The following is a 24,099-nucleotide window of genomic DNA, read 5'->3' as shown; positions in this document are numbered from 1 at the left end:
CAGGAAAAAAGAGGTCATTGCTCCCCTCTACTCGTCACTCATTAGACCCATTATAGAGTACAACACCCCTTTTGGTATGTACCTCACAAGACATCTACAACAACTGGAAAGACCGCAGAAATACCTCACGAAGAGGATTACTGACCTCAAACAGATGCCCAATGCAGACAGTCTCAAAAATATCCAGCTTTACTCCGTCGCATATCGCCTACTCAGAAGCGATCTCTGTCTAACATACAAAGCTATGTCAAACCCAGAGCTGTTGGACATGCTCCACTTAAAGAAATCCCAATCCCTCCGAGCTACACACTCTAGGAACCTAAACCTTGTCATCACAATAAACAGAACATGCTCCTGTCCCAGAGACTTCCCATTCTCTGGAACAAACTACCTATCTGTATCAAACAAAGCTCCTCATTAGCACTCTTCAAGAAAAAACTTGATGACTGGATGGCAAATAGGAAATTCACCCAAGGGATCACTTCTGTGGCTCTGCTCGACAGCGGCACAGGAAAATAATTTTCTTGGGTGGCGAAAGCCAGGGTACCTTCTTGGCTAGGCTTATATAGGCCCTAGGGCCAATAGCCTAGCACCTCCCTATGAACCTATGAACTTCCCCACACAGTGAGATACATGCCACATTTTATTTTCTTACTTCTATAACTTGAAAGAATCCTATCATAACCTTTTCAATATAGGTATAACCTATGAAGACTCTGTGAGCAGAAAACTCCCAAAACTGAAGATTATGGAGTAAAATAAAGCACTCAGAAAACTGGCACCCACAATCTTGCTACAGTAAACTCTCCGTTAACTGGCACCCATGGGGACTGGTAGATGCCGGATCACTGTAGTTTCTTGTTGCCTGACAGTTACTATTAAAAACAGACCTGACAAATACTGTACCTTAAAATATACCATAAAAACTGTATTGATTTGATTGTAATATTGAAATACAGTAATTAAAAGCCTGGCTGGAATAACAATATTTTAAACTTATATTTCCAGTAGAAAGTGTGGCACGCAGAATGGTTTTCAGTGGCAAGTTGAGTGGATTGGAATTGAATGAACTGAAAACAGAGAGAGAGAGAGAGAGAGTGTGTGTGTGTGTGTGTGTGTGTGTGTGTGTGTGTGTGAGAATGCATGTATGAAAGCAGAAGTGACTGTATGTGAAAGATCGGAGAGGTATATAAAAGCTGAAGAGTGCGTGTGTGTGTGAGAGATTGGAGAGAGAAAGTGTGAGTGACTGCATGTATGAAAGCAGAAGAGAATGGGTGTGTGTAAGAGATCGGAGAGAGAATGTGCAATCTGATGCAAATTCACTGAGTGAGTAAGGGCAACGTGTTGACATTTTAGCAATTTGACTTGTTTGGTTTGACTTCTTCTCAGGTTGGGGAGAGAGGGAATTTGTTTGTATCTTCTTTTTTAAAACTCTAAAACCGTAAGGTAAGTTTCTGTGGGGGGAGTGCAACACATGAAAATTGACTATTGCATTTCTTTGATTTTTTTTTTCTGGATGCTTGAGAGTTCTGGTTGATTAAGTTATGGCTAACTTTACTGTGCCTGCTAGTCTGAAAACTGGAAAACTGGTGCAAAAATGCATTAGGAATCTGGTTTATTTTCCATGTGTCACATCTTTCCTTTGAAATCTCTCTCTCTCTCTCTTTTTTTTTTTTTTTTTACACACAAGAACTGCACAACTAGTAAAAGCAGAATCCACACTTTTTTGAGGCGTTGGGGATACACCTTTCATACAATTCACACTGGATTGTGGCACTGCTTGGTCAAAATAAAATCATTTACATTACAACTCTAAAAACAACTTACCAGGACAGACTGCAGCACTCTTGCTGGATCCGGTAACTGCATCTAATTAATAAAATAAAAATACATTACCACAAGCATTAATACATAAAGATCACTCAGACACATATTACACGTAACATCATGCTTAATCACCTACAGCATCCTAAAATGCCATGAACGATAATTCCAGTTACAAAACAGTTTCAATAACATTCAGTGAGAGTGGTTTGTATGGGGTCTGAGATTAACAATCAAAAGACTCATGATTTCAACTGAGGTTTCACTAAAAGACATGTTCAAAGCAGCAGCAGTAGGTGATCATTACATGGAGCCAATACAGCTGCTCAAGGGTTTAGCATTAAGCTAACAAAACAGCGAAAGCATGTATACTAAACCTGACGGCTGTATGAGATGCAGTTCTATGAACAGTAGCTAAATGTCAACCTGACTGAAAAACAATGGAGCAGAAATAACTGCATAATGTTGGCCAATTTCAGCAGCCTGATTCAATATAAGAAATGAATGAATGCTTTAAACAGTGAATTAAAGCATTTACTATTACAGAGGTGGCGAAAGCTAAGGATAAGGCATACGGAGAGTTGTATGAGAGATTGGACACTAAAGAGGGAGAAAAGGTCCTGCACCGATTGGCAAGACAGAGGGACAGAGCTGGGAAAGATGCGCAGCAAGTAAGGGTGATAAAGGATAGTGAGGGAAAGGTACTCGCAAGAGAGGAGAGTGTGTTGAGTAAATGGAAAGAGTATTTTGAGAGGCTGATGAATGAAGAGAATGAGAGAGAGAGAGAAGGTTGGATGATGTGGGGATAGTGAATCAGGAAGTGAAACAGATTAGCAAGGAGGAAGTAAGGACAGCTATGAAGAGGATGAAGAATGGAAAGGCTGTTGGCCCAGATGACATACCAATGGAAGCATGGAGGTGCTTAGGAGAAATGGCAGTGGAATTTTTAACTAGATTGTTTAATTAAATTTTGGAATGTCAGAGGATGCCTGAGGAGTGGAGGAAAAAGTGTTTTGGTACCTATCTTTAAGAATAAGGGTGATTATGTGCAGAGCTGCAGTAACTACAGAGGGATAAAATTGATCAGTCACAGATTGAAGTTATGGGAAAGAGTAGTAGAAGCTAGGTTAAGAAGGGAGGTGATGATTAGTGATCAGCAGTATGGTTTCATGCCAGGAAAGAGCACTACAGATGCAATATTTGCTCTGAGAGTGTTATTGAAGAAATACAGAGAAGGTCAGAAGGAGTTGCATTGTGTCTTTGTAGACTTGGAGAAAGCATATGACAGGGTGCCTAGAGAAGAGTTGTGGTATTGTATGAGGAAGTCGGGAGTGGCAGAGAAGTATGTAAGAGTGGTACAGGATATGTACGAGGGTAGTGTGACAGTGGTGAGGACTGCAGTGGGAGTGACAGATCCGTTTAAGGTGGAGGTGGGATTACATCAAGGATCAGCTCTGAGTCCTTTCTTATTTGCAGTGGTGATGGACAGGTTGACAGATGAGATCAGACAGGAGGCCCCGTGGACTATGATGTTTGCAAATGACATTGTGATCTGTAGAGAGAGTAGGAATCAGGTTGAGGAGACTCTGGAAAGGTGGAGATATGCTCTAGAGAGCAGAGGAATGAAGGTCAGCAGGGCTAAGACAGAATATATGTGTGTAAATGAGAGGGAGGGTAGAGGAATGGTGAGGATGTAGGGAGTAGAGTTGGTAAAGGTGGACGAGTTTAAGTACTTGGGATCAACAGTTCAGAGTAATGGTGAATGTGGAAGAGAGGTGAAGGAGAGAGTACAGGCAGGGTGGAGAAGAGTGTCAGGAGTGACTTGTGACAGACGGGTACCAGTAAGAGTGAAAGGGAAGGCCTACAAGAGGGTAGTGAGACCAGCTATGTTATATGGGTTGGAGACAGTGGCACTGACAAAAAGGCAGGAGTCAGAGCTGGATGTGGCAGAGTTAAAGATGTTAAGATTTGCACTCGGTGTGACTAGGATGGATAGGATTAAGAATCAGTATATTAGAGGGTCAGCTCATGTTGGACAGTTTGGAGACAAAGCAAGAGAGACGAGATTGCATTGGTTTGGACATGTGCTGAGGAGGGATGATGGGTATATTGGGAAAAAGATGCTAAGGATGGAGCTGCCAGGTAAGAGGAAAAGAGGAAGGCCCAAGATAAGGTTTATGGACGTGGTGAGAGAGGACATGCAGGTGGTTGGTGTGACAGAGCAAGATGCAGAGGATAGGAAGAAATAGAGAGAGATGATCCGCTGTGGCGACCCCTAACGGGAAAAGCCAAAAGATGACGATGACTATTACACAACAGTGCTATTAAATTTGAAATTATGCACAACATATATGCTACAGAATGACACTATTACTACTCTAAATCATTAAGAAAGAGGATTACTTGCTTTGAATGCTCTGAAATGCTACTGTTAAAGATGGAAAGCACACACCGCTCTGCCACAAAGCAAAATGGCAATGTCATCAATTCACACAAGTACGAAAACCTGCACCCACCTTCAGTAGAAACTTAAAACAAATTTATTGGAATTTATCCACACTGCATAAAATGTTTTCATGAGGCACAGATGAGACTTAAAGGAACAGGTAATCCCACTAAACAAAAGTTACACACTCACCGTAAAGACAGATCTGTGTCGTCCCTTTCCATCCTTCAACATATGGGTCTCGGATAAGTGTCAAATCTGACTTTGGCTACTTTCAAATTTCTGGATCCTGTGCTCAAGTGCTTTTCCTTACTCATAATCCCTGGTGTTATGTGCAACAACTCAGATCGACTTTTCCCCTAGAAAAAAGGAACAGTACGGAATCTAATACAGAAAAAACAGCTAGTAATTAACGTCAAGGAGCCAAGGCTAGGTCAGTCAGAGAAAACCAGGGAATAGAAGATCAAATGCTGTCAAAAACATGGAAAGGGGAAGGTGGGAGGGGTTGAGAAAAGATGGAGACAGACACCACTGATCTAATGTTAAGGTGAGTATATAACTTTTGCAACTGATGTTGTCTTTTCTGTCCATTCCTCAACACACAGGACAAGAGTCCCCAGCTATATTAGCATCTGGGTTGTTGCATGGAAGGATATTTGAGAGCACAGTTAATACAAGAGGCCCTTAATCTGACTGCATGTTCAGTTTATAATGAGAATGAATGTGTGAACTCTGGACCAAGTGGCAGCTACACAAATGTCAATAGGTACTCTGGAACAGAATGTTGTCGATGGAAGTGACTGATGTAACAGAAGGGGCTTTTGCAGAAAAAGACAGAGACAGTCCCATCTGTTTGTCAACATAGAAAAATACTCAAGACAACCAACATGAATGTGTGACCTTAGGTACTTCTTTTCCCATTCTGACCAGGAAAATAAGACAGAAACAACTGATCAGTTTTTCTTACATCTCATCATCATCCCCTTTTTCCCATTTTCTACATAGGGTCAGGGTATTGTGTTAACTGTCGCCATCCCTCTCAATTCACTGCCACACTCCTGCCTTCTTCAACACTCATGCCTGACTGTCGCCGATCTTCTTTCACACAATCCATCCAGCTCTTTGCTGGACGTCCTCATTTCCTCTTACCTTCTTTCTTGTCTGTCCTAAACCTTATTCAACAGATTGTCTTCTGCTTTTCTGCATGTGTCCGAACCACTGCAGTCTGTTCTCTTTGATCTTTTCTGCAATTGGAGCTACTTTGGCTTCTACTCTTATGTCCTCATTTCTTCATCTGTCCCACAGTGTGCATCCTACCACTCTTCTCAGACACTTCATTTCCATCACCTTCTTTATCTGCTCTGCCTTCACCGTCCAGGTTTCTCTACCATACAGTAGCACTGGTCGCACTACTGTCTTGTACACCTTACTCTTCAGCTTCTTTGGCATTCTTCTGTCAGACTACACCTGAGACTATATGCCCGTTGGCTGCAGTCCCTCTCATTCTAGCACTGACCTCTTCATTTAGACTTCCCTTTTCCTCAACCACCCCTCCCAGATACTTGAAGCTATTTACCTCTTCCACTATCTACCCTTCTATTTCAATTCTCAGCTTCTTCTGATTTCCCTAATTTGCTGCCATTACCACTGCCTTATCTGCTTTTAGTTTCATCCCATGTGCTTCAGTTTTGCATTCCATTCCCCTATCCTTTAAGTTTTTGCTCAGAGTCTGCCTGTAATACCTCATCATCCATCACATGTAAGAACAACAGTGGGCTCAGAGCTGACCCCTGGTGTACACCCATTCCCACATCTCTGGTCCAGTGTAAGCAGAATATTGAGTGTGAACATCTAGTAAGCGTAAAGTATACTCATCCTTGTTTAAAAAATTTGGGGAAAATATGGGGAGATCAACAGCTTGCTTGAAAGAGGATTCAGTAGCCACCTTTGGAAGAAAAGAACTGGTCCTCAGACTCGCTTGGTCTTTGTGAAAAAACAGACAAGGGGAGTGTTGCAGACAAGGCATGTAGCTCAGAAATCCTCCTAGCAGAAGTAACAGCAGCTAAGACAAAAAGCTTTTCATGACAAAAACATTTTTAAATCTGCCTTATCAGCCAGTTAAAATTTTAGTTATGGCTTGCAGTAAAACATCAATACCCCAAGGAGGAACTGGGTCTGTAAGTGGAGGTTACAACAGAAAAATTCCTCTAAGAAAGGCTTTAGATAGTCTTAAGGATGCAATAGACATGTGATTCTCACCAATTTGAAAAGATGATATAGCCACTAATTGCACTTTGATATTATACTAGCTGGCTCTGTTTTTCAAAAGGTCTTCCAAGAACTGGAATTGGGATTCATTGAAGGAGAATTTGTATCCCTGAAAAATGATCTTTAAGACCCATTGACCTTTGTTACAGAAAGCCAATTCTCTTGGCAGAGGGAGAGCCTTCCTCCCAGTTTTTGGTGAGTGAAAGGAGGGGAGAGGGAGTCATTGAGTTTTTGCCATAGAGGGATGGCTTAGAACTACCTGCCTTTGGAGTGGAAGTGGTCCACTGTTTGGTTCTCTGCTGTCCCTGGGATAGGAGTCTAGGTGGTCTGTCCCTGCGGGGCTTACCTTGCCCCTGTCTGCTAGTTGCTGGAAAGGACCAGTGTTTTGAGAGAAAATACCTGTTGAACCTAGGAGGTTGTACCTGAAGAAATCTTTTACTGTTTGCATATATTTTGCTTTGTCTTCCATCTTTTTAAGCACCTCTTCTGCTTTTATTCCAAACAAGTGGTCCTTATCCAAGGGTGCATCAAGTAATTTAGATTTGACATGATCAGGGAGAGGTTGTTCCTTCAATCATGCATGTCTCCTAATGACAGATCATGACATTGCAGCCCTGCTTGAGGCTTTTAGGGCGTCATATCCACAGTGTAATGAGTGTTTAGCCACTTGACAAGTAGAGTGCAGTAAATCTACCTCTTTCGAATTGGCACAGTCAGGAAATGTTGAAATGTTTTGTTTTAATAGCTCCAAAATGTGTTGTTGATATTTTAACATGTAGAACTGACAGTTGAGTGCTCTGATAGCTAAGGTTGCAGAGGTGTATACTTTTTTACCCCATCTGTCCAGAGCTCCGGATTCCCTGTCAGGAGTAGGATTATTTGCAGAACTAGCCTTAGCTCCTTTTGGTCCTGTGTAATGACTGCAGCAGGATTTCTGCACAGGTATTTGTGAGAATCCAGTACTCTGTAATACCTGTCAGGTTTTCTGGGAGTATGTGGGAGGGCATCAGGAGTTAAGCTGGATTCCTGGAAGACATCATCAACCACCTCTAAGATGGGGGGATGGCCAAGGATATGTGCTGGGGCAGGTCTAGAAACTCTCCTAGTCTTCTCTTAGACTGAAGGAAGTCCTGGGATTCCCAGTGGAAATGTTCCCTGAGGGTGTGAAGGGTTTCCCCAAAGGAAAGATCTTCCAGTTGGGAGGCAGAAGGAATGGATTCCTCTGCATCTGAATCCTCATAACCAGTAAGAGGTTGTTGTTCCTCTACAAAATCTGAATAATCAAACTCCTCAGAATCCTGTTCTGTCAGTATTTCAGGGGAAGGGTCTTTTTTTCCATTTAGAAGGTGCGGCCTGAATACCCCTGATAAGGATGAAAGATCCTCTGTCATTTTAAGCATTTGAGCTTGGGGTGGTGGAGCAGGGGTAAAATGGTGGCTAGAGATAGTTTTCCTAGGAGTGACCTTGCCTCTAGACCTAACAGTATCCATTGGTCTGAGAGAAACGGTAGTTGGAGGAGAAGACATTTTTTGTCTAGATTCGGTAGTGCAAAAAACCTCCTCGGGAGCCGGTGCCTGTGTCATGGCTCCGGACCCACTCAAGGCAGACACAACCAAAGGCTCAGAAGACAAAGAAGATTTCTGCGGCATACTGGACTCCAAAAGGGTCTCAGTAGAGGCCTGCAAAGGTATCGAATCGAGCTTCAGGGGCTGCGAAGGTGCCTCACTGAATTCTGGAGAACTGATGACCTGCTTAGAGGTAGAGTCGTCGGAAGGCTTAACCTTGTGCGGTCTGTCTCTATCTTTATCTTTAAGTTTTTTTGGAATGTCTATGGATTGTTGGCGGATGCCATTTCAGAATGCGAAGACAGAAGACGAAAATACCTGGCTACAACATGAGCTCTACGACGAATGGTTCTCGCATTAAAGAGGGCACAGAACCAGCAACGGGTACATCGTGGTCTGGGCCTAAACAAGTGATGCAGTATGAATGTAAGTCTCGGTGTGGTATTTGCTTTCCACAGGCGAGATAATTGTTAACTTTTTTTGGACATTGGTTAGTGCAAGAAAAAAGGATCCCCAACGGGGTACTTAGCTTTAGATGTTTTCAGCTATAATTCGAAACTCTGGTAGTGACTGACCGGCACACTTGCGAACTGCTTCTGCTATGGGCTCCACAGCAAGAAAGACTGATGTAATGGCGTCGACTGCCTTCCTTTACAGCACTGATGACCTGACGTCAGCCAGCAAGTGACAGCAGCGGATGCAGAAAAACATTAACTCTGGTATTCGGGCCAACCGAGGGCTACCACAGCAGGGATAACCCACAGGTGATGACTGCAACAGTGAAACACGAAGAACATCTAGGACTTGGCACAGCACCCACGGAGGGTGCACTTGATGAGGGCAGAGGAAGGGAAACCATACTTGTTAAGGCCAGTTAAGGGGCTATGCAGATGACTTTGATCTTTCTCTTTACTGCTCTCTGTAAAACTTTTTGGGATTAGAGAAATGGGGGAATGTGTAAAGGAGTCCTGAGGGTCAACTGTGGCACACAGCATACCTTGGTGACTCCTCCTCTGGGGGAATCAGAGCGAAGAAAGTACAGTTGTGTACACTAACCATAAATGTAGATGTTTGAGTGTATTCACTGTTGCAGTCATCACACTTCTGTTATCCTGCCAGGGGTAGCCTCAGTCGGCCCGAATACCAGAGGCTTAGTATTTCTGCGTCAGTTGCTGTTGCTCCAGGACTGACGTCAGGTCGTCAGTGGTATAAAATCAGGCAGCAGACGCCATTACATCTGTTTTTCTTGCCCCAAATGTCAGGAGCCCTCAAATAGGGAGCTAGGTTATGGTGGAAGAACACCACCAGTAGAAAGTAAATACCAAAAAATCCCTGTAAGGAGTGAGGAAGAGAGAGAGAGAGAGAGAGAGACAAGGGGGATGGAGGGCGAGAAACCAGGACTGCAACAGTGAATACACTCGAACATCTACATTTATGGTAAATGTATACAACTGCACTATGTTTTTCATGTTTCACTGCTGCAGTCATCACACTTGGGTTGATTCCCAAAGCTGAAGAAAAGGGTGGAGGCAGTCAAGAAGACTGGGGGCTGGCTAGAATGCCCTGCAAGACTGTGGATGTAAAACCTGCCCTGGATATAAAGAAGATAGGCAGGTGGTAATGCTTGGTGAAGGTTCATAAGCTGGTACAAGGCTATCGGCCCTAGGGCCTATACAAGCCTAGCCATAATAATTCCCTGGATATTTCTTCCCACAATATTTACTTCCCTGGACCCCTTGTCTAGCAGGGTGACTGACGTGATCCCAGTGGTGAATTTATTATCTTCCCATCCAATCAAGGTTCCTTTTGAAGAGGACCAAGAAGGCGCTCTGCTTGACATGTATGGGCAGTCTATTCCAGAGTATGGGGAGTCTCTGGGTCAGGAACCTATCCCTCCAGCATGTATTGTTCATTGTTGAAGGTATGAACAGAACTTCATGTTGCAGCCTCCAGGATGTCCCTGGTAGGGACCCCTCTGAGAAAAGCTGCAGAGGTGGAGGTTGCCCTGGTGGAATGTGTCCTGACCACCTTAGGGAGTGGATTTCTGTGGTATTTGTAGCAGAAATGGATACAGTGTGCTATCCATTTGTAGATTGTTTGTTTGGATATGGCCTTGCCCTCTGCCCTTGCTGCAAAGCAGACTAGCGATTGGTCAGTTTTCCTAAAAGATTTAGTGCTATCCAGGTAGAATCTGAGCTGTCTGTGCACATCTAGAGAATGCAGAATCCTTTTCCCTTTGTTTTGTGGGTTAGGGAAAAACGTGGGCAAATTAATAGACTGGTTGAGAGCCACACTGGACACCACTTTAGGCATGAAAGTTGGGTTAGTCCTGAGGGAGACCCTTTCAGCATGAAAAATGAAGAACTACTCTACTGCCACGAGTTTTTGTAGCTCTGAAACTCTTCTAGCTGAAGTGATAGCCAGAAGCAAGGCTGTTTTCCAAGAGAGGAATTTTAACTCTGCTGAAGCTGCAGGCTCAAAGGAGGGTAGTGTGAGCTTTTCCAACACAAAGTTAAGGTCCCAAGCTGGGGTAGGAGCTCTTCTGGATGGCATTAAATTGTTAGCCCCTCTTAGGAACTATTTCATGAGAGGGTGAGAAAATAGAGGCTGCTCTGTGCTGTAAAGAGCAGAGATGGCAGAGGCATGAATTTTAATAGAAGAGAAGGAAAGGCCCCTGTGTAGTAGGTCTGCTAGGTAATCCAGGATGAGAGGTAGGGAGGGCTGTGCTTAGCCTGGATCCAGGTGCAAAACCCTATCCACTTGTCAGCATAGGATTTTCTAGTGCTGGGGTGTCTGGCCTCAGGTATAACAACCAAGACTTGCTTGCTTAGACTGGGAACTGGAGGAGAGGTCAGGGAATAAGTCAGGCTGCCGGGTTCAGGGTCTGCAATTGTGGACGCATGAATTCTCCATTCTGCTGGGTCAGGAGAGTTGGGATCTGAGGTAGGGGCCATGGTGGCAGGGGTGACACACTGCACAGCTGTGGTCATCAGTGCTGGTGTGGCCAGTCTGGGGCAATCAAGATTGCTCTTGGGTTTTCCTCCCTTACCTTGAGTAGTACCCTTGAAAGTAGAGGTAGAGGGGGAAATGCATAGATCGAGAGGTTTACCCATTGGAAGGATACGGCATCCACTTTCCAGGCCTTGCTGTGAGGTTTCATGGTGCAGAATTTGTTGAGCTGGTGACTGTTGTGGGAGGCAAACAGGTCCACCTTCGGGGTGCCCCATTTCTGGGTTACAAGGTTGAAGATGTTGTGGTCTAGCTGCCACTCGTGTGGGTTTAGAAGGTTTCTGCTTAAGTTGTCGGCTAGAGAGTTTTGGGAGCCTGGCAGGAATTGTGCTTGCAGGTGAATTTGCATGGCTGAAGCTGTGTGCCAAAGGGTCATGGTGAGCCTGCAGAGGGGATAAGAGTGAGTTCCTCCATGCTTGTTGATGTAGGACAACACTGTGGTGCTGTCTGTTTTGATCAGTAGAGGGCCCCGGGGAGAGTAGGGGGTCTGAAAGTTGTCAAAGCGTGCTGAACAGCTATCATCTCTTTTTGGTTGATGTGCAGATGTATTTGATTTGGGCTCCAATGGCCTTGAATGCACCTGCCGTCCAGGTGTGCACCCCAGACATAATCTGATGCGTCTGTGGTTAGGGGCTGGGCGGTGTGAGGTTGTAAGAAGGGAAGACCCTTGTTGTGGTTGCATGCTGCTGCTCACCAAAGAAAATCTTTCCTTAGACAGGGTATCATAGGTATGATGATTTCCAGGTCCTGAGAATGTTGACACCAAAGGCATTTTAGGTACCACTGAAGTTTCCTCATATGCAGTCTGGCATATGGAATGAATTTATTTATTTATTTTATTTTATTTATTTTACATTTGTTGACCGGGCTAGTCCAACTGGATATATATCCGTTTACAGTAGAGGCCCGGGGAGAAAAGCTCCAGTACATGTGAAAAAAAAATATCACTGGTATATTACAAGAGTTATTATAAAACAATATAAAAGTTTAAAAGTTTAAAAAGAGAGATTACAAAGTCAAATCTAAGAACATATAAGATAAGTACAACAATTTGAAAAATAGGCTAGCTTTTAAGAAGTAACTCTCAACAATAGAAGTGTAAGTTTTGAGCTCAGTGAGGGGGAAGGGTAGCAAAAATTAATGTGGGAGACATACTTTCAGTCAGGATTAGTACAAGGACATAGCCATAGAGTTTTAAGATGTTCCTTGATATGTTTTTTTGAAGAGTGCGGTAGAGTCTTGATTAGTCATATGTTGAGGTAGTTGATTCCAATGTTTACCTATGGAATTTGAAATTAATGCATCTCCAGCTTTATTGTAAGATTTAGTTGAGGATAGTAGGAGTTTATTAGCAGAGCGAAGTGCGGCTAGATTTTTATAAGGAGAAATCAGTCTAGCCAAGCTAGGAGTATTGTCTGGGAAGTGAAGGGTCTTGTGAATGACTAGTAATTGTTGGTAGAGTATGTGGTTGTTAAGCTCTAGCCAGTTTAGTTGTTTGAGGTTGTGACAGTGGTGAGTTCTGAGGGGAGTAGCAGTAATGAATCTGGCTATACTATTATAACAGGTAGAGAGTTTGCTAATGTTATTTTTAGATAAGGAAGTATATATAGCTGAGGCATAGAAAAGGGTGGAAATCAGGTGGGTCTGTGCAATGTTTTTCCTGGCTGCTGGGGTAAGGAAGGGTTTAATTCTGTAAAGTGTCCCAATTTTTTTATTAACAGCTTTAATAGTAGTGTTAATATGGTCATCAAAGTTAAGATGATTGTCAATGGTTACACCTAATAGTCGTGTGGTTTTATCAGGGTTAATAACTGTAGCATTATTTGAGGAGATAGTGAAGGAAGGTATAGGAGATTTATTAGTAGGTGTAAAGAGAAGTAGCTTAGAATTTAGGACGCCATGAACCATAGAGCTGGCAGGATTTTCCTTGTGGATAACTGGTTTCTGGTGGCTACTTGAGAGAAGTAGCCTGTCAGATAGGCTTGTTTTTTCTGGAGTAAGGAATGCCATCTGGGATGCTGTGTCCAGGCTTGCTACAGGAATACAAATTTTGAGTGGGTACTAGTTTGGATTTCTTTTCGTTTATAGTGTACCCAGGGAGGTCCAGTAGGTGCTTTACAAAGGTCAGGTGCTGTAACAGCTTTTCCTGTCTGCCTGAATCAGGCAGTCGTCTAAGTAGGGGTACATTTGAATATTCCCTTGTCTGCAAAAAGCAATGGCTGGAGCCAGGCATTTTGTGAAAACTCTGGGAGCAGTGGATAAGCCAAAGGGAAGAGCAGAGAACTGAAAGTGCATAGATCCTGCTTTGAAACGTAGATATTTCCTGCAGGAATCCCTGATTGGGATGTGTAGATAGGCCTCTTTTAGGTCTAGGGTGGCTAACCAAGCATCTTTGGCTAGCACAGCAAGAAGCTGCTGGAGGGTGAGCATTTTGAATTTTGGTATCACCAGGAAGGTGTTTAGAATTGAAAGATCGAGGCTTGGGTGCCAGGTGCCCTCTTTTCTGGGTACCAGAAAAAGCCTGGAATAGAAACCTTGGCCTACCTGGTCTGTAGAAACAGGCTGTATTGCCCTCATGGAGAGCAGGGAATGGACTTGGGTTTGTGCCTCTGCCCACTGGTTTGGAGGAAGATGTGGGATCCCTTTTGGGGTAGGTAGAGTGTGGAAACAAAAGTTGTATCCCTGAGACACTATGTTGAGGACCTATCGGTCATTGGTGATAGAGGCCCAGTTTTTGGCATGGGAGGAGAGTTTTCCTCCTAGGGGCACAAGCAGCTGGGTAGAGGTAAGGGGTGGAGGTGTAAAGTCATTGTGAGTTCTTTCCATAAGAGGGTGGCTAAGCACTCCCAGTTTTTGAAGTGGACAGTAGTCTCTCCTTTGATAGTCACATCGTCACAGTTGTCAGGAAGTCCTTCTACGTGGCACACCATCATAAAAGGGTTCTCATCCAGGGAAAAAAGAGGTCATTGTTCCCCTCTACACGTCACTCACTAGACCCCCTTTTGGAATGTACCTCACAAGACATCTGCAGCAGCTGGAAAGGCCAAAGAAGTACCTCACAAAGAGGATTACTGGCCTCAAACAAATGCCCTACACTGACCGCCTCAAAACACTCTAGCTTTACTCCATAGCATATCGCCTATTCCGAGGTGATCTCTGCCTAACATATAAAGCTATGTCAAACCCAGAGCTGTTGGACATGCTACACCTAAAGAAATCACAATCCCTCCGAGCTACACGCTCCAGGGACCTAAACCTTGTCACCACAATAAACAGGACATGCTGGAGGGATAGATTCGTGTCCCAGAAACTTCCTATACACTGGAACAAGCTACTCATCTATGTCAAGCAAAGTTCTTCATTAGCACTCTTCAAGAAAAATCTTGATGAGTGGACGGGAAATAGGAAATACACCCTGGGGATCACTTCTGTGTCTCTGCTCGACAGTGACACAGGAAAATAACTTTCTTGGGTGGCGTAAGCTATGGAACCTTGCTGGCTGGGCTTACGTAGGCCCTTGGGCCGATAGCCTAGTACCTACCTATGAACTCCATTGCTTAGTTCTCTGCATTCCCTGGGACTGTTGTCTGGGGGTTCTGCTTCCCCTAGGTCTTGTCTGAGGTGGTCTTGAGGGGGTCGGAAAGTACCAGTGCTTAGAGGGGCAATGCCTACTGAATCTCGGAAGCTGGACCTGCAAGAAGTCTTTAACTATCTGCATAGATTTAGCTTTTTCTTCCATCTTTTTTAAGACCTCTTTTGCCTTGGTGCCAAACAAATTATCTTTGTTCAATGGTGCATCCAATAGTTTTGATTTGACATGGTCTGGCAAGCTCTGTTCCTTAAGCCAAGCATGCCTTCCAAGTACAGAACCTGTAACTGCTGCCCTGCAGGATGCTTCTTGGGCATCAAAGCCACATTGCAAGGTGTGTCTAGTAACTTGGCTTGCAGAATGCATAAGCTCCTGTAATTCTTTATTTTTTGCACAAGCCGGAAAGGTAGACATTTTTTTTAAGGAGTTCCATAGTATGTTGCTGGTACTTCAACATGTGGAACTGACAATTTAGTGCTCTAATGGCAAGAGTTGCAGAGGTATATACTTTTTTACCGCATCTATCTAAAGCTCGGGAATCCCTGTCCGAGGGGGTGGGATTCTTAGCTGTGGTTGCTTTTATTCCTTTAGGTCCTTAGGAGATGACCTCTGGGTCAGCAGTAGGATTCTTGAAAAGAAATTTGTGAGAGTCAGGGACTCTCTGCAGTACCTGTCAGGCTTCCTGGGAGCAGGAGGAAGGGTGTCAGGAGTTAAAGTGGATTCCATAAAAACATCATCCACAACATCCAGGACAGGAGGAAATGCTAAAGGTCTGTGCTGTGGTAAATCTAAAAATTTTCTGAGTCTCTTTTTGGACTGAGGATAGTCCTGACACTCTCACTGGAAATGTTCTTTTAAAGTATGTAGGGTTTCACCAAATGAAAAATCCTCTGGAGGAGAGACAGAAGAAATGGATTCCCCTGCATCTGAATCCTCATAAGCAGACAAGGGTTGCATTTTCATCATATTCAGAAATCTCAGTCATCGGACTCCTGGTCAAATAAAACTGCTGGGGACAAGTCTCTTTTTCATTTGGAAGGGGTAGGCTGGCTTCCCCTAATAAGCAAGATAAGGTCTTCCGCCATTTTAAGCATTTGAGATTGAGGCATGGAAGCAGGTGCTTAAGGTTGGGTCGTTTATTTAGGCGTAGTTCGTACCCTGGGCCTTAGAAACTCTGTAGTTTTAGAAAGAACTGAAGATGCGAAAGAAGTCGGTTTGTGTCACGTATCGATAGTGAGAAGTACTTCCTCGGAAGCCGGTGCCTGCTCAGCGGCTCCGGACCCATCCAAAGTAGAGACAACCACAGGATCCTTAGTCAATGAAGAGTCTCGCGGTATACCGGACTCCAAATGGGTCTCGGTAGCGGCCTGTGAATCCACAGAAGTGGGCATCAGGGGCTGCGAAAGCACCTCACTGAGGACCGGTGAACTGGCGACTAGATTAACGGAAACGTCATCGGCAGTTCTGGACCTGTGCAGTCTGTTTCTGTCTTTTTCCTTACGTTTTTTCGGAAGATCGGCAGTTGGATGGCTTACCAAAGCCATTTCGGAATATGGAAATTGAGAGGGAAAATATTTAGCTACAATAAGGGCCCGACAACGTACAGTTCTGGCATTGAACAAAGCACAAAACCGACAGCGAAGTATGACGTCGTCTGGGCCTAAACAGGTGATGCAGTAAGAATGGAAATCTCGGTGTGGTATTTGCTTTCCGAAGGCGAGACAATTGTTAACTTTTTCTGGCATTGGTTAGCGCAAGAAAAAAGGATCCCCAACGTGGTACTTAGCTTTAGAAGACTTCAACCTCAATTTGGACATGAAAACTCAGGTAGCGGCTGACCGACACTGCTGCAAACTGCTTCTGCTTTGGGCTCCTCAGCAAGATAGACTGATGTAATGACATCGGCTGCCTGATTTTATACCACTGTCGACCTGACATCAGTCCTGGAGTGACAGCAACCGATGCAGAAATACTAAGCCTCTGGTATTCGGGCCAACTGAGGGCTACCCCTGGCAGGATAACCCAAGTGTGATGACTGCAACAGTGTAACACGAAGAACATCTTACTGCACTTGGTGCGGAGGGAAAATGAGAAGGGACTGCAGCAAGGTTAGCCCCAGTGATTGTTTAGTTGAGGGAACACTCATGAAGAAAGATGACAGACCTGCTCAAGTTGTCAGCTAGCACACTGGACTTGTCTAGGATATTTGTTGCTACCAGAAAGTGGTGAGAAGATGCTGCCCATTACCACACTCTCATGGCCTCTTGATCTAGTGGGTAACATCTGGTTCATCCCTGTTTGTGATGTACCAGACAAATGTCATGTTGACTGTCTGAATGAATACCACATCGTATGGAAGTGTGTCCTGAAAGGCCTGCAAGGTTCGGACCACCACTCTCATCAACACATGTAAAATATGGCCTCTGACTGTGACCATGTGCCTTGGACTATCTTTCCCATGTAGTAGCCCCCCCCCCCCCAAATGGGAAGCGTCCATGGTCACTGTGGCTTGGGGGGGAAGGAAGGATGAGATGAGAAGACATCCGCAAGAGACATGTGGTGACTTCAACCACCACTAAATCTGTGATTTGCAGATCTCCATTAAGAGTATTCAGAAAGACATAGGTTGTTGTCTTATCAACCACTGGGCTGCAAGATTCCACTGAATTTGCATGTAGTATATTGCCAGGGGAAACGGGGTAACTGATGCTGCCATGGAGAGAATCATTCTTGCTGGTGGCTTCTGAAAAGACAGAACTGTTAAGGCTTGATGTCACATGGTTGCAACTTTTGTCTGGAGAAGTTTTACAATTTGAAGTCTTGTGTCTAACTGGGGGTCTCATGAATTCTATGGACTGAGATGGGCAGAAATTGGACTTTGCCAGATTGACAGTAACATGCAGAATCCCTCCAGTCGGAGATGAGCTAGAACCACTGCCATACATTTGGCAAATACCTGGGTCGGGGGGCCGCGGTGAGACCAAAGGGGGGGGGGGTCCTATGGACTGACAATGCCTGGCTCCCAGACAGTAGCGTAGATACCTCCTTATATGTCTGTCCATCATTATGTGGTGGTATACATGCTGAAGATCTGTCAAGCATATCCAGTTACTCTTTCTCAAAGAAATTAAGAACAGACTGTACCAGTGACTATTTGAAATTTCATTTTCTTTACAAAATAGTTTAGGTAGCTTAGATCCAAAATTGGTCTCAGGTCCAAACTGTTCTATGACACTAAAATAACTGAGTAAATTCTGGAGCTTCTCTGGTCTGGTGGGACCTCTTGGATGACTTGACGGATAAGGAGCTTTTTTACTTCTGAAGCTGCCACTTCCCTTTGAGAGGGGGGAACATAGGAAAGCCTTTTTAGAACTGAAGGGATGGTATGAATGGGGATGAAGTAGCCTCTGATTATTACCCGCTCTGCACCCATTTGTCTTGATTGAAGGACATCCAGGTTGTTGGGTGCAGGGACAGGCTGCTGCCCCTGAACTGCCTAGAGAGTGTAGCAGTTGGACAAGTGCTCAGGAGTGCTGAAAAGGCTTCTCAGAAAACGACCTCTGAAACCTTGATTCTGCGGACCACCTCAGCCCCTAGGGCAATATCCATTACAAGAGTTGTCCCCCTCTGCCATGGGGGGGGGGGGGGGGCTCTATCTCCAGATGTGGTGGGTAAATCTATGATTTGCAGAACCAAATTTTTTTGCCCTCCTTTTGATTCCTTTGTGGAGTAGAAAATTGGATCCCTATGGTACTAACGGATTTGCCCTCCTTTTAACTTCTAAACATAGTGTCTTTCAACCTGGTACCAAAAAGTGTTGATCCATCACAGAAGGCATTCACAAAGGACATCTTAAAGTATTCCTCGAAGTCGCAGAGCCTCATCCAAGCATTTCTCCTAATGAAGAGCTTTGCCAGCTCCTCTAGATGCAGCCTGTATAGCACTGGAGATAAGATGCACAATTGTCAAAGATTGAAAGATAGCCAGCTGTACATCAATGGACTTCCTCTGATCTGCAGGCAAGGTTCCTAAGAGAGATTTGGAGATTTCTTTGGTCAAATCTCTCTAAAACTGTAGAAAATGTGCCAGATATTTCAGAGTTCTCATTGAGAAAGTAGATGATTTGAAGACTCTTCCAAAATCTGCCCAATACACGAAACTCCCTATTTGGTGGGTGGACAAAGGAAACCTTTTGTGCTAGTTCCTTCTTGGTGGCTGCAATCACCACCACAGAATTTATGTCTGAGCCCTTGCTCCAATGGGGATGATCTTTAGGGACAACAAGAAATGTGTCCAGTTTCTTGGGAATTGGTTCTGCTGTTTTCAGTTACTTCCAAACCCAGGGTCTATCAGGTCCATCACTTCATTCGTGGGCGGGACCACAAAATATGTAGTTGGGCCAAAGCCAAAAGCCTCGCTGTACACTGACTAGTCTGGAAAAGTGTCTGGAAAGGCATCCACGTTTTGGTTTAAGTAGGATCTCTCCCAAAGACAAGTCAAGAGGGTTCTGGGGGAACCTTCACCTTCATCAAAGTCAGTGTCCGTGGTGGCAGATTTCTGAGAAGAATCTAGGTGCCCTCTTTTACACAACTGCTTCTTCTGTACCTCCTCAGTGGGATACTCTGGTGAGGACTCAGAAGCTGATGTGGTCTGCTCCATGGGAGCCAGAGTGAGATTTTTGGTCAGTGACTGTCCCACCAGAACAAGAATAGTAGGATCCGGACCCTGGGAGAACTCTTGGAGGAGGGACAGATCTGAGCTCAAAGGAAGAGTCTTTTCTCTGGAATGAGAGTACTCTCTTGAAAGCCTCAAACGCCAAGCTCGAAATGGGTTTAGACAGACAAGCCATAGCAGCCGAAGCACTGGAGGGATGCTCAACCCATGAAACCAGACTGTTAGAATCCAAGGTTGATGTCGGAATTGGTGTCAGAAGGCTACCACAAAAGTGTCTAGCACCTGTGGTAGCCTGCCACACAGGGTATCACATTCTCCCTTATCTAGATGGCCTGTTGATTCAGGCCCTGTTCACAGGCACTTTCCATGAGCACCTCCATTTCACGGTACACCTCTTAAGGAGTCTAGGATTCACCATCAATTTCAAAACAGATGGCTTCTCCTTCACATGGACCCACTGGTTTCTGTACACCTTCCACCCACTACCATTGACTCTGATAAATCTTTGATAATCATGAGAAGGAGATTTTCTTGTTCCTTTGGAAGTCTTGGTATAACAAGGGTGGGGAGGGGGGATTTCCCCTGAACTGGATATAGTAATACTTTTCTATAATGCTGATCACCCACTGACCCCTTGTGATAGCTTTCCACTGTTTTAACAGGAGGGAAAAGTCTTCCTGCCAGGGGTCCGTGAAAGAAGGAAGGAAGGAGGGGGAGCACATAGTCACAGCTGTTCTCTGTGCTTGGCATGCTCTGTTAGGACCCTCATTTCTTTCACATTAATATGTTCCTTCAGGAGACAGAAGGGCCATTCTCATTGTACTTCATGGGATCCTGTATGGGCCCTCCAAGTCCGGTCCGAGGCATTGGTGTGGAGAATCTGGTTGTGAGGGGCTTGGGTGAAGGGAAGGCCCGGGCTGAGAGACACATGTTTCTCCCATCAGAGAAAGTTCTTGATGCAGGGCAGCAGAGGGATCAGGGTGTCCAAGTGGTGTGTGTTGGAACCACACTGATTTCAAGTAGGGATGAATCTTCCTCTTATGCAGTCTGGTCAGTGGGACCATTGGGATGGACGCAGCCATGAAAGTACAGTTGTGTAAAATTTTACCAACAATAGATTTCCTTTTCACTGACATAGCATTCATCACCTCTGGGATCTTCTACCAAGGACAGCCCAACGCCCGGCCAGTATACCAAAGCTTTTATTACCTAGGGAGTGTCTTATGTCAGATGTATGCTCCCTGCAAAAGCACAGAACAGGACTGAAGTGCCCCACGAGAACCAGGAGCCTCAGTGGAAATGAGGACATGTACAACCAGAAAAAGGAAGGAAGGAGAGGAATCTCTTGGCCAGTACAAAAATACTACCCATGCAAAAGGAAGAGAAAAGGGGCCAGGAGGGAGGGAGGAAGGGAGTGAATACTTCCAATAGTGAAAAGGAGAACATCTACTGTTATGGCAAGATTTTAAACAACTGTTCTATGCCCTTCCATGTCACTGTTGCAGTTTTCATCACCTCTGGGAAAGTACAAAAGCTACAGTGAAGGCAAGGAAGAGCCCTCCACAAACCCACGCAGGATGGTCTTGGTGAAACCTGCCCTGACCCTGGAAATGAAATCCAATTTGTAAAGTTTTGTGAACCGAAGACCAAGGAGCAGCTTCAAGGATGGAGTTGGTAACCAAACCTATGAGGAAAGCCCCGCCCCCCAGGGAAACCACTGCTCTAGTGGAATGAGTCCTCACGGAAGCAGACAACTGCTTACCATGAAAATAACAAAGAAATGGTCTTGCAAATCCAGGAGGAGATGCGTTGCTTACAAACTGCAAAACCCAATACCCTGGTATGAAAATAAACAAAAAGCTGATCAGATTTACTAAAGGCCTTTGTTTTGAATAGTCAATATCTGAGCTATTTATGCAAATCCCAAGTTATAAAGAACCTTCTCACTAGTAGACTGCAAAGAAGGTGGAAAAGAAGGAAGCTGGACAGACTGACAACTCATTAACCACCTTGGGTATATAAGAAAGATTTGTACGGAGAGACTTTATGAAACACCATAAAAGGAGGGACACCAACAAGGCCTGCAGTTCAGACACCCTTTTGGTAGAGGTTACCAAAACAATAAATAGTCTTCCATGTGCAATGTTGCAAAGAAGCACCAGCAGACTCAAAGGGAGCCTAAGTCAGCTTTTCAAGGACAAAATTAAGATCCCTAGAATGGGGAATGGGCTTTTTTTTTGGGGGGGGGGGGGTAATATGAAGGATGCCTTTAAGAAGCTGCCTGGCCTCAAACCTAAAGGCCAAAGGAGGATTAAGTGGCAGAAAAAGTGCCTGACAAGTGGACTTTAACTGGAGAATATGCCAAGCCAGCATGCAGTAGTTCACACAGATATGAAAGAAGTAAAGGGACCCCCCCACTGAAAAAGGGTCCATTTGGACAAATAGGATTTTCTGGTATTGGGTTTCCTGGCCTCCTGCAGGACCCTAAGCACAGCCTCAGAAAACCAGTGCAAGAAATGAATCAAAACCCATTAGCATCAACTGAAGAGTGGACAGATGAGGGTGAAGGAGAGTTCCTTTGCCTTGTATGAGAAGATCCATGTGGTAAGGTGATGTTTGCCCCAGCCAGATGGGATAAGAGGGGAAACCAATGTTGTCTGGGCTAAAAGGAAGTCACCAACAAGACTTCTGGAGAGTCCATGATTTTTGTGAAGGACCCTTGGAAGAAGAGGAAGGGAAGGAAAGGCATACAGGAATATCCCCTTCCAAGAGAAAGACATGGCATCTGCCTTTCAAGCCAAAGGACTTGGGACTATGGAACAGAACTGAGGGAGATGCCTGTTCAGAGGGGAGGCAAAGGGTTCTACTTGAGGAATACCACACCGATGAGCTATGTACACAGAAACACATCCCTGTGAAGTATCCATTTGAGAGGCTGTGTCCTGGATATGCTGAGAAAATATGCCACAAAACTGAGCTCTGATAGTATACAGACTGACTTAAGGGTACTCTGCAGATTGATGGCCATTTCCCATGCTTGAAGGGCTAACCTGCAATGAAGGTAAAACCTTGTTCCCACCTGTTTACCTTTGTACCACATGACTGTGGTGTTATCCACGCAAACTTTCAAGGGACCCAGAGCGCATGGAAAGCATGAAGGGCCAGAATGAGAGCCCGCATTTTCTTGATGGTGATGTGTTCTGCCCTCTGCTGAGGTGAGCAAAGGCCATGCACCTTCAGGGTGCCTGAAACAGCTCACCACCCCAGCTCTGATGAGTCGAGTTCCTGAAACAGTTGATGAGGGTAGAAAGGAACTCCTGGACTGAGAGAGAGCTTCCAAAGCCAACAGCGAAATTTCAGTTCAAGACAATGAAGTAGAGGAACTTGATGGTGCAGTGGGGGGAAGTGCTGAAGCCATACTGATCTGAGGTACCACCAAAACTTCCTCATATGAATTCTGGCCCAAAAGAGCATAGGGATGGTACAGACCATGAACCCATGAGCCCTGAGAACTTCCATTGCTGGAAGAGAGGACAGGGGAAGCAGGGACAGAAAAAAAATGGTCAGGGACAAAACCATGGAGGCAGGAATAGATGCCACCACTGGAGGTACTAAGAGAAGTATTTAGAAAGGAAAGATCAAGGACAGACCTCTAAGACCTTTCTTTCCTGGAGACCAGAAAAACTCTGGAATGTTGTCTCTTTCGGCTTTTCCTGGTTAGGGGTCGCCACAGCGGAAATCCGGTCCGCTAATGACTGGCAGTAGATTTTTACGTGCCGAGTTGCCAGGTCTGACACACAACCTTCAACGAAGGTACGCCCATTCATGCATGTCTCCAAGCAGAAGACACTCTAGCTGAGAATCGAACCGGACAGTATCTTAGAAAAATTCTGGAATAAAAACCCAAAACCCTCTCAGGCTGTGGAAATGGTTGAATGGTACCCTGGTATAGCAAACTCTGTAATACCCCTGAAAAATTAGGTAGCTGTTCTGTGGATTACCAGAAAAGGAGAGAAATGTCTTCCAGGTCATAAGGTAATTCTGCTGGATAATGGAGATAACTCAGTTGTCTGGGGTAATCAGCTCCTAAACTGGGAGAGAAAGAGAAAGTCTGAGGGACAAGGGAACCTAGTCTAGAGGAAGAGAGAGCAATCATTCAGATAGCTGCAGATTTGTTAGGAAAGGACTGGTTATGGGGCCTGGGTATCTGAGTAGGCCTATCTGAAAAAAACATGCTGAGAACAGTTTTATCTCTGGAAGAGTGTCTAGGCAGCCTATGCAAAAATGCAGTCTTACTAGAATAATTCCTTTGAAACTTGGGAATATATGAAACAAAAATCTGCTACAAATCTTTCATAACCTTACCTTGATCCCGTAAGGTCTTGAAAAGGTCAGTCACAGCAATACCAAACAAATTCTGGTTATCCAAGAGCATCCAGAAGTTTTGCTTTGACATCTGGCAAGGCTTGAAGGCAAAGCCAGGAATAGCACCTCATCACTGAGTCAGAGGCAGCAGCTGTACAGGATGTATCAGCTGCGTTGCAGCTACATTTAATAGAGGAATGGGCAACCTGAAAAGTGAAACTGAGCGAAGAGAGAGCCAAGGTCTTACCCTTAGAGTCATACATATCAGAAACAATCTTCCCAACCTGGGAAAGAAGAAACAGGATGTGCCTTGTCATATGAATTTGGTAATTGATAGCCCTGAAGGCTAAAGTAGCCAA

The 24,099-nt window shown here is 44.6% G+C and overlaps 1 protein-coding gene across 5 annotated transcripts in view; it reads right to left on the bottom strand.

Annotated features, from left to right (window-relative positions):
* The window catches only part of PPP4R3B (protein phosphatase 4 regulatory subunit 3B), a 2,189,617-nt gene that overhangs the window by 724,038 nt on the left and 1,441,480 nt on the right, over nucleotides 1-24,099 (bottom strand). For all 5 annotated transcript variants that reach the window (XM_044055224.1, XM_044055233.1, XM_044055261.1 and 2 more), the window contains one exon: nucleotides 1,828-1,869. In XM_044055224.1, the coding sequence (XP_043911159.1) occupies nucleotides 1,828-1,869 (42 nt within the window). The remainder of the gene's footprint in view (nucleotides 1-1,827; nucleotides 1,870-24,099) is intronic.

The sequence above is a fragment of the Protopterus annectens genome, chromosome 1.part2 (genome assembly GCF_019279795.1).
Source record: "Protopterus annectens isolate FY-2018-M chromosome 1.part2, PAN1.0, whole genome shotgun sequence".
Taxonomy (NCBI): Eukaryota; Metazoa; Chordata; order Ceratodontiformes; family Protopteridae; genus Protopterus; species Protopterus annectens.
Note: the sequence above shows the minus strand (reverse complement) of the source record. Positions and strands in the feature narration are given on the sequence as shown.